Source organism: Triticum dicoccoides, chromosome 3B (assembly GCF_002162155.2).
Source record: "Triticum dicoccoides isolate Atlit2015 ecotype Zavitan chromosome 3B, WEW_v2.0, whole genome shotgun sequence".
NCBI lineage: Eukaryota > Viridiplantae > Streptophyta > Magnoliopsida > Poales > Poaceae > Triticum > Triticum dicoccoides.
In genome coordinates this window covers 385739563-385749582 of record NC_041385.1, presented here as the reverse complement: position 1 = coordinate 385749582, position 10020 = coordinate 385739563, and the positions used below count along the sequence as shown (strand labels likewise).

At 44.3% G+C, this 10020-nt stretch overlaps 1 protein-coding gene across 1 annotated transcript; it reads left to right on the top strand.

Annotated features, from left to right (window-relative positions):
• The first annotated feature begins 5283 nt into the window (after positions 1–5283).
• On the top strand, positions 5284–9840 carry LOC119276133 (glyoxylate/succinic semialdehyde reductase 2, chloroplastic-like). Its single transcript, XM_037557126.1, has 12 exons — positions 5284–5495; positions 5613–5706; positions 5991–6056; positions 8019–8094; positions 8195–8250; positions 8408–8492; positions 8629–8689; positions 8790–8842; positions 8938–9008; positions 9102–9174; positions 9265–9369; positions 9446–9840. Exons 1-12 carry the CDS (start codon positions 5390–5392, stop codon positions 9611–9613), a joined length of 1014 nt encoding a protein of 337 aa, XP_037413023.1. The 5' UTR covers positions 5284–5389; the 3' UTR covers positions 9614–9840.
• Positions 9841–10020: the final 180 nt, after the last annotated feature.

Genomic DNA, 10020 nt, shown 5'->3' with positions numbered 1-10020 from the left:
TACCATGTTTTTTTACATTGAAGTGATGTTCTAGTGGTCTGCTGCAATGTCATCTTAGTTTCCCAATCATACACGCATATGTTGCCTTAGTGTTTTTCTGTATGTATTCCGCTAGCATACAGTTTTACATTCAACTAGTGTTTTTTATGTTGTTGTCCTGTCGTATCCCTAGCTCTTACATCATACTCCCTCCGTCCGGATTACATGTTGCCGAAATGGATAAAAATGGATGTATCTATAACTGAAATACGCCTAGACCCATCCATTTATTTCCAGATGGAGGGAATACATGTCAATGTGTCATGCCTTTCTATTCTTCAGTACCTATTCCATCTCTCTGTTGTAGCATGTTTTATAATTGAAGCACCATTCTTCTATATAAGGCATGCAAGGGGAAGACGGCTATGTCAGAATATGAAGGGTTACAAACAAGGTCTTTGCAAAAGATCCAAATGCCAAGAGATAGTAAACCAACTCCAGTTTTCATAGATACTGCTCCAGCACAAAGAAACCCAACTCCTACTGGTAATAAGCAGATTCCAGTGGCCAAAGAACTAGTTCGCTCCAATCGAGCAAAAATATGTGAACTCCATTCTAAGAAGCGTGTGCGTATCCTCGCATCATAAAATTTTATAGCATGCTGATCGTATTTTCTACATGTTTCTTACCCATCTCTCTTTTAGAAAATAAGCTTAACAGACAGAAGAATTTCTGCACTCGTATCGTCTTGAGGAAAGTATCTTGCGGGAATTCTCTGTGCTCCAATGCTGATGTAAGTACCTGTTGTATATCACTATATTTTTACATCAATGTGTATTTTGTTAATCGGCATGAATCCAACCTTTATCTGATCTAAATTTAGTTGTAGCAAAATGTATAATTAAAGGTGACAATGTTGATCTTTGTAAGGAAAATTGCTTGGTAGTTTTGCATACTGAGCTACATGAGTGTACTATCTCATATCATGCACATTACTGAACTGCAGTGCTACTCTGGTTGCCCATTCATTCATTGTGTCAATGTTGCTTTCGTATTACCTTACCTGGCTGATGATAGATGTGTCATATTGTGTTAATTTGGTCTAGGCCGGTGTGCTCTGGTTGCCCAAACGTTCGTTGTGTCAATATTGCTTTCCTATTATCTGACATGGCCAATGATAGCAATGCTAGTGTGTTAATTTGGTGCAGGCTGCTGAAGATAAGAAGACAAACTCTAAAAGCAGCAAGGCAACCCCATTGTTTCCTTCCAATAAATCTAGGCCAGGTAATATGGAAATAACTCTTGATTAATCTGTTCGGTTCCCGTCCTAATTTATGTTATGATGCAGTGGTTGAGACACTCTCCACTATCAATAATACAAGCCTGCCAAAATCGCCATCTGAATCTGCTCACCTTTGTCTCGAATGCAACGGAAAAGATGTATGTTTGTGAACCAATTACTGGCTAAAGCAATGATGGAAATCATGGAGAAATCAGAGGTGCACATTCTTGCGCAACAACAACAACTGATCAATGTTTTCATAGATAGTGTAGCAAAGAAGGAAGAACTTGCTCACATGCTTATGGGCGTCATCCGCGCTGAGGTTGCAGTTGTAGATCGTTAGGTTCTGTTCATTTATTTGCACTGGCATCAATCTTTGATTGGCCAGTGGATGTAATTTCCTGTAATATATGCTGGATGTGCAACATTTTTCCTTGTATGTCGTACCTTTGCTTAGCGTGCCTCGCATTCCAGCTAACTGGTCGCTACGAAGCTAAAAAAGTAGTGAAATTAATAGTTAGCACGAACAGTCATGGGCCCTATATGAAGGAAGCAGCCCACTGCCCTTAATGGGCTACCCTAATGGGCTCTCAGGGGCCAAAATTCTCCCTATGCATAATTGCTCGTCATAATGGGCTCAAATTATCTAATTGGGCCTACAGACATGTTCGAACTTTAGTGGGTCCATTAAGTTAATGGGCCGTAACCAGGCCGAAAGCTCTATCGAGCGGACAGTTAATGCTCGGCCCTGTTACCTCCCGGGTCATTAACGGGCCGACATCGAATCGGGCAATAGGTGGGCCCATTTGATTTCACGGGTCGTTAACAGGCCGATACTAAGGTCGGCCTACATATGGCCCAACTATACTGTGGGCCTTTAGCAGGCCGAAAGAGAAAGCGGGATCGTACTGGACCATGAAGAGCATGGGCTGCTAAGAGGCCGAAAGTCAGGTCGTACTGTATATGGCCCAACTGTTTTGTGGGCCTTTAGCAGGCCGAAAGAGAAATCGGGCTGGTTTTGGACCATGAAGAGCATGGCCCCTTAAAAGGCCAAAACTCAGGGTCCGACTGCAAGTGGCCCAGCTCATTCATGGGCCGCTAACAGGCTGGAAGACACACCGGGCCGAAAATTGGCCAACCACTTAAATGGGTTGCTAAAAGGCCGAAAGTCGTACATCTTGAAAATTGGCCCATCCCTTGGATGGGCTGTTAACAGGCCGAAACCACATCGGGCCGATATTGAGCCCAAATATATAGCGGGCTGTTAACAGGCTCGAACTGACGATGGGCTACAATGGTGTCAAATCGTTAACGGGCCGAATTGGCACTTCTTGTATGGGTCGTGGGCTTAAATGGACCCCACACAAGTAGGCCTTATATGGACCGGCCTGCTAATTTTTACTGGGCCGACCTTTTTCACCAGAATGGGCCACTGGTGGGCCTTGCCACGTGCCGACGTATCATAGGCGCCTCCCGTACTATGAGTGGATGACATCTGTCCCAACGCTGAGCCGACACGTGGATCCTCCGGCGAATGAGAATTTTACACGTGGAAATCCCCATTGGTCGGGGCTATTAACGGGTTATCGGATCCAAACCGGAACCCGGTAGCTTAACGGCAACCCGTTATGGTGGATGTCATGTGTCGGCCATCCTTGACGAAAGCACTTCTATGACGCACGATTTATCATCATGGATGTGGACACTTCCGTGATGATAGTTTTGGTAATGTCATGGAATACTTCTACGACAGCACATGTATGAGTATCTTGATTCTATCATAAAATCGCCATGGGTGTACATGCATGACAAAAAACGTGACCTACTATGGCAAACACGTATCATCACGGAAGTGTATTTTTTTGTAGTGATAAGCGCCACGCTGGAAAATTAGTGCTTTTTTCGCCCGTGCGCTACCGCTCCGAGCGCTCCAGCGGAGGAGCAGAAACCGCGCGTGCGGCATAACTAGTTCAGCGCGGGGGCCGAAAGGCCACCGCGCGCCGTTTATTTGCTGTGCCCGCTCCCGCGCGCTGGACACTCGAGCGCCCGCTCACAACTTCCACCTACCCCCATCCAGCCGCTGGCACCGCCACTGCCCGCGCCACCCCATTTGTTCCAGCGACCGTTCCGGCGCTGTCCCGGTGTATCCCCGCGCCACCGCTGCTTCCTCCGTCTCCCTCTAGTCACCGCCGCCCCTCGCACGCGGCATTCCTCCGACGAACAACGCATGGCCGCCCACTACCGCTCAGCGCCCGCAAGGTGTTCGACAACACGCTTGCAAGGTATGCATTGCTTCAACTTCACATTTTTTTACATGAATTTGGTGCATGTTGTTTGTAGTTTTTGTTTTTATAGCCTGGTTTAAATTGAACATTGTAGATGAGTTCGTGATATGATTCTTCCGAAGAAGAATTTGATATTGAAGAGGAGGAGGATCTTGTAATGATCCTAGCTATGCACATCAATAAAAAACCGAAGCACGGTGGTTTGGTTATGGGTCGGCAAAAAAATTGGAGGGATAGGATCGATGCCCACAACAGATTGATCATGCACTATTTTGCGGATCCTCCCGTGAACCTCGAGTCGTACTTCCGGCGTCGGTTTAGGATGAGCACCGAGTTGTTCAGGCGCATTGCAGAGAAACTAGCGAGCCATGACCGGTTTTTTCAGCAAAGGAGGAATGCCGCCGGAGAGCTCGGGCATAGCACCTTTCAGAAGGTGACAGCCGTTTTGCGTATGTTAGCATACGGTATCCCCGCTGATCTAGTTGATGATCACTTGGCCATGGGTGAGAGTCAAGCGATCATGTGTGCCAAGCTCTTTGCAATCGGAATTGTGCAAGTGTATGGCCAGGAGTATTTGAGATCTCCCAATGTCGAAGACGCCGCACGGCTATTGGAGATGAACAAAGCTCGCGGCTTCCCAGATATGCTTGGCTCAATAGATTGCATGCATTGGAGTTAAAAGAATTGTCCTAAGGCATGGCATGGCCAATTCCATGGCCAAAAAAAAGGTTCCACTATAATCCTTGAAGCGGTGGCCGATCAAGAGACTTGGATTTGGCATGTTAATCGGTCACCACTAATGAATAAGATTGCAAATGGTGAACTGTCACCGGTGCAGTTTGTAGCAAATGGTTGTACATACAACCATGGCTACTATCTTATGGATGACATCTACCCAAAGTGGCAAACATTTGTGAAACCGTTGAAAAATCCGGAAGGTAAGAAAAATCTTGATTTCCGCAATGCTCAGACGGCGGCTAGAAAAGATATGGAGAGAGCTTTTGAGATTTTGCAGGTCCAATTTGCTATTATGAGAGGACCGGCTAGATTTTGGGATCAAAAGATGCTTTGATACATCATGTACGCTTGTGTGATCATGCACAACATGATCATCGAGAATGAGCATGGTCAAAATGTAGACTACTCTCAGTATGAGCTCTTGGGACATCTCGTGCGAGTGCAGCGGAGGGCTGCCAGGGTGGCCCGTTTTGTTGCCTCATATCATGTCATTCGACGTGCCGAAACGCATGATGATCTTCAGAAGGATCTCATCGAGGAGTGATGGACATGGAATGACCAACAAAGAGCATCATGATTTATGCTTTTGATGTTGTATTGTTGAACTATTTGTTGTATTGAAAGATAAATTATTTGTTTGAGCTGTAATAACGAAATTGAACTATTTATTATTGATTTATTTTGTTTGTATTTGATCTTCTTGGTTGTGTTTGAAGTGCATATGTTGTTTGTGCGAGAGCGCGCGCGTAATATTTTTGCAGCTCCTGCTGGAGCTACTCATGCGCGCTAAAGTTTACAACAGACGCTGAAGCCATTTCTCCGTGCCGCACAAAAACAGACGATCTGCAAACGCTTTTTAGCGTGCCTGGCGTTAGACGGCTGTCGGAGATGCTCTGTCAGTGGATAGTGGCCATGGACCCACCCGTCAATCTCGGGGGCAAATTATCAAAGTTAAAGTGGTGCAAAAGATTTTGGCACAGCCGCGTCGCGTCGGGCTCGCACCCTGTCCCAGATCACGATTTGCCACCGCGAATCCGCGACCACCAGCAGCTGCAACTTCGTCCTCGCGTAGCTCGAATCTTATCCCGCTTTATTATCTGCAGCCATGGCTGCGGCCAGCTTCCTCCTAAGCCCCAGGGTGACGCTGCCCCTGCGCCGAGGATCCCGCCTCCTCGTGTCCTGCTCCGCCACTTCGTCATCCTCCTCGTCAGGTGTCGGCTCCCTTCTTCGGTTCCAACATACAACGGGAAACGCAGCTGTGTATGTAATGTAATTGAAAGATTCAATGTAGTACTGGTAGTACTTATCAGATTCTTCTTGCCTCGCAGATGCTGCTGGAGGGGTGGGATTCCAGGGAAGGGTGGGGTTCTTGGGCCTCGGGATCATGGGCGCCCCCATGGCATCAAACCTCATAAAGGCTGGGTGATTCCCTGCACTTCTACTTCTGTCTCTCTTCCTTCTTTTCCCTTTTGTTGTTACTAGGAGATACGGTTTTACTTCGGTGCCTTGTCTTCTTATCTTGGATTTTTATAAATTTTTCATCATATTAAGTACTGCCTCCGTCCGAAAATACTTATTGGAGGAATGAATGTATCTAGACGTATTTTAGTTCTAGATACATCCATTTTATCCATTTCTCCCACAAGCATTTCTGGACGGGGGAGTAGTTAGTAGTTTGACTGATATTACAGTTTGGTGATCTGCAGTTGTGATATTACAGTTTGGAACAGAACCAAGAGCAAGTGTGATCCTCTTCTCAGCCTCGGTGCCAAGTATGCTCCACATCAACTCAATTGTGATTTATAACCATCTTCTACTTATCAAATGTGTGCCATTTCCAAAACAACTTACCTGAGGGACCGTCTGTAGCTTGTGGATTCCGGACGAAACCACACCACCTCATTTTTTTCGATAAAGGACGCTTTTATTATCTTAAAATGTAGCATCAAAGGGATACAAAGCATTAAGAGTATCACCCGGCCTCTGCATAATTAGGATGCACACAGCCAAAACTAGTAGTCTGATAAACAAAAAGATAAAAGACCGACAATTCGACATCAGTAGAGTCCATAGACCGACACTATGCCTATGTCGAAAGAGATGGTGGACCAATCCGGAGATTATGCTGCCACCCATGTTAGAAAAAACCCTCCGTAGCCACCTGCTCCAACAGCGTACACACCGCCTTGAACAACGGTTGGGACTCCGCTCGTTGTAGCGTACACCACGTACGAAGCAAGTGCGTACAACGGAAAATAACCTGCAAAGGAGAAACACTTTTGTCATTAAAAACAACATCATTTCTACATAGCCAAAGCGACCATAGTAAGGCATACGCTCCAACCCTTATTAGCGTTTTGTACCTATTTGAAATACCGTCCAACCAATGACTAAAAATATTGGCAACACTTGTGGGCGGATACAAATTTGACGCTATTTGGATGGCTGACCACGTAGAACGCGCAAACTTACATTGGAAAAAGAGGTGTTTAATTGTCTCATCATGAGTACAAAAACAATACTTCTTACTTTCGGACCAGTTGCGTCGTGCGAGGTTGTCTTTTGTTAGCACAACTCCCCTACGGAGATACCACATGAATATTTTAACTTTAAGTGGTACCTTCGCTTTCCAATTTTTTTTGTTATTATTCATCTGTACCTCAGGATGCGTGAGTGCACGATACATAGAGTCTACTGTGAAAGACCCCGATGTAGTAAGGTTCCAACGAAACACATCACGACCTTGTGTCAGGTTAATCGAATCCAGACGGGACAACAGATTATTCCATAACATTAGTCGGGTGCCAATCAAATCCCGCCTCAACGAAATATTTGGCGGGGATGAGCTGAGCACTTGAGCAAATAGTATTATTCTTATCGCGTGCAATATTGTATAAGGCTAGGTATTGTTCTCGGAGACTAGCATTGCCTAGCCAGATGTCTTCCCAAAAACGAATCTCCGACCCGTCCTTTATCGCGAAAGACCCAAAGCGAAAGAGATGTTTCTTTGTCGCCATTAGGCCAGCCCAAAAGTGTGAGTCTCCAGGTTTCCAAAACTATAAAACTCTCACAAGTTCACTAGTAAACACAACTACGTTTTTTTCTCTGATGACTACCTTGTTCTGCTCTACTTTATTTTGAAAAGATTATATTTTTCAAAAATCTTCTACTGTACATCTAGATAGCTAGCCCCCACTAATCTATTTCTCTCAACATGCAAGCATGTCACCTCATCATGTAACATGCATGGGAAAAGGCCCGCCTCAACATGCAAACATGCATAAGAATTTCCATTCTGTTATGCTATTTATATTTAATAAATACTCCCTCCGTCCCAAAATAAGAGTCGCTGATTTAGTACAAAGTTTTACTAAATCAATGACACTTACTTTGGGACCGAGGGAGTATTTTACAACTATACAGTAATCAAACATAATAAATCATATGTATTTTCATTTTATAGTTATCATATTATTGCCCCAAATATCCATGTATCATATAATCAAATATATTACAAAACATTCCAGCAACAGCATGTGGTGTATCATAGTTCTGCTAAAAACTGTTCCCACTTGAAAGAGACCAAAGATTATGTTCTGAATGGTTGTAGTCTATTAGATAGTTTCATGTTGTTGATATTGATCAAATTTAAGAGACAGTATTGCGTGTAACAAAAGATGTACGCAACACTCCGCTTGATTGATTCTCTCATACAAGAGGATGGCTCCCTACAGGTTCGAATCTTCACCCGCCAGAGTTGCATCATCTTGTGATGTCACCTTTGCAATGCTTGCTGACCCAGAAAGCGCGGTATAAGTTTCGTTTCAGCATTCCAATTGTCATTTCTTTTATTCATGAAGTCTCAGCATATGACATTTCTAATCATGTCCATAAACGATTTATTCCAAAGTTTGAGGTTGCATGCGGCGCTAATGGAGCCGCAGAAGGGATGGCCGCAGGGAAAGGGTAAGTGGTACTAATTGCTCTCAAGAAAAAGGGTCAGAAATTCCAGAGCATTTGCAGAAGAGCAGAAGTAGACCTTGAAAACATCATATTTTCTCTTGCTTGTCCGTCATAGGTATGTCGATGTTTCGATCATATTTGTCTTGCTTGTCTGCCGTAGGTATGTCGATGTGTCGACAGTCGATGATGCAACATCTAAGCTAATCGGCAAACGTATTACAAGTACTGGGGCATCTTTTCTCGAGGTAGTTTTTGGTCCATGTCATTGCTTGTACTCTTGTTGTATCGAATTGTTGATTTTGTTGTCTGGATGTGTAACTAGCGACGTAATTTCAGTGCTTCTACTCTTGGTCCAATGCTTACTTGATGATTTTTCAGTAGGCTCCAGTTTCAGGCTCAAAAAAGCCAGCAGAAGATGGACTGCTGATCTTTCTTACTGCAGGTAAACTTGTTTCTTCATGCTTGGTCATTGAGAAAATCCAGTAGTTAAATCTCCTTTCTCTTCTGACACCTTAAATTGTTGATATCATTGATTGCACAAGGTGATGAATCCTTGTACAAGAGAGTGGCACCCCTACTTGATGTCATGGGCAAGGTTAACATCTCTAATCAGAAAGAGGCACTTGAATAAGAAAATTAGTTGCATGTTGATAAGAGAATGTGCTTACATTTTCCGTACTCTGAAAGCAGTCAAGATTTTATCTTGGGGATGTCGGGAATGGCGCAGCAATGAAGCTCGTGGTTAATATGGTGATGGGGAGGTAAAGTGGAACCTCATTTATGTAGATCCTATGTATGGTCATGGAGATTATCAAATCTTAGGTTTCACTGATCCTTGCGGTGAAACACTGCAGCATGATGGTCTCATTTGCAGAAGGGCTACTCCTGAGTGAAAAAGTGGGGTTAGACTCGAATACTGTCGTCGAGGTAGCTTTACGGAAACAAGTATAATACTCTAACCTGCAATATGTCAAGAGAGTTTTTCATCTAACCCAGGGTGCACTGGTCGTCCAACAGGTTATTTCACAAGGTGCTATCAATGCTCCCATGTTCTCCCTCAAGGGCCCTTCCATGGTTAAAGCTGCATACCCTACTGCCTTTCCCCTGAAACATCAGCAGAAGGTAAGCAGAGCACTGAAAAAGAAAGCTGCATGTTGCACCTCGTCTTAATCTGATGCTAAGAAGAAACGCCTGACAGGATCTAAGGCTGGCGCTGGCCCTGGCAGAATCGGTGTCCCAGCCCATTCCTACAGCTGCAGCTGCAAACGAGCTGTACAAGGTAGCAAAATCGCTGGGCCTCGCCGACCACGACTTCTCCGCAGTCATTGAGGCGCTCAAGGCCAAAGTGCAGAGCTCGCAGCACTAGATATTGTTTCTTCAGCCGGCCAAGTTTGAGTGTGGCATTCAAATGTATTCGCCCATCTCGTCTCTTTTGCAGACATATAAATGTGCTTGTTTTGCGCAAATATATATATATAAATGTGCTTGTTTTACAGGCAGAGTGTATACAGCAATGTAAAATGAATATATACAGAATATCAACCCATGCAAAGGGGGAAAGGGTATCGATATTTTTGGTATGTTTGTAATTAAGTTTGGTTATCGCAGTCAGCTGTTAGAAATGGTAAAGATAACCTAGCAAATTTATGGTCCCAACCCAACTATCTGACCAACCGTGACCACTTCTCAAAAAAATAACAACGGTGTGTATGTGTGTATGTGATGTGTATGTAAATATGTCTTTGAAGCTTTGGTTCCATTATATGCTACACC

Excerpts from the sequence above, each read along its gene's own strand:
- LOC119276133 (XM_037557126.1), top strand. The coding sequence starts at position 5,390 with ATGGCTGCGGCCAGCTTCCTCCTAAGCCCCAGGGTGACGCTGCCCCTG. Across the intron at positions 5,707-5,990 it reads TCAAACCTCATAAAGGCTGG|TTGTGATATTACAGTTTGGA; the intron begins GTGATTCCCTGC and ends GGTGATCTGCAG. Across the intron at positions 9,370-9,445 it reads CCCTGAAACATCAGCAGAAG|GATCTAAGGCTGGCGCTGGC; the intron begins GTAAGCAGAGCA and ends AACGCCTGACAG.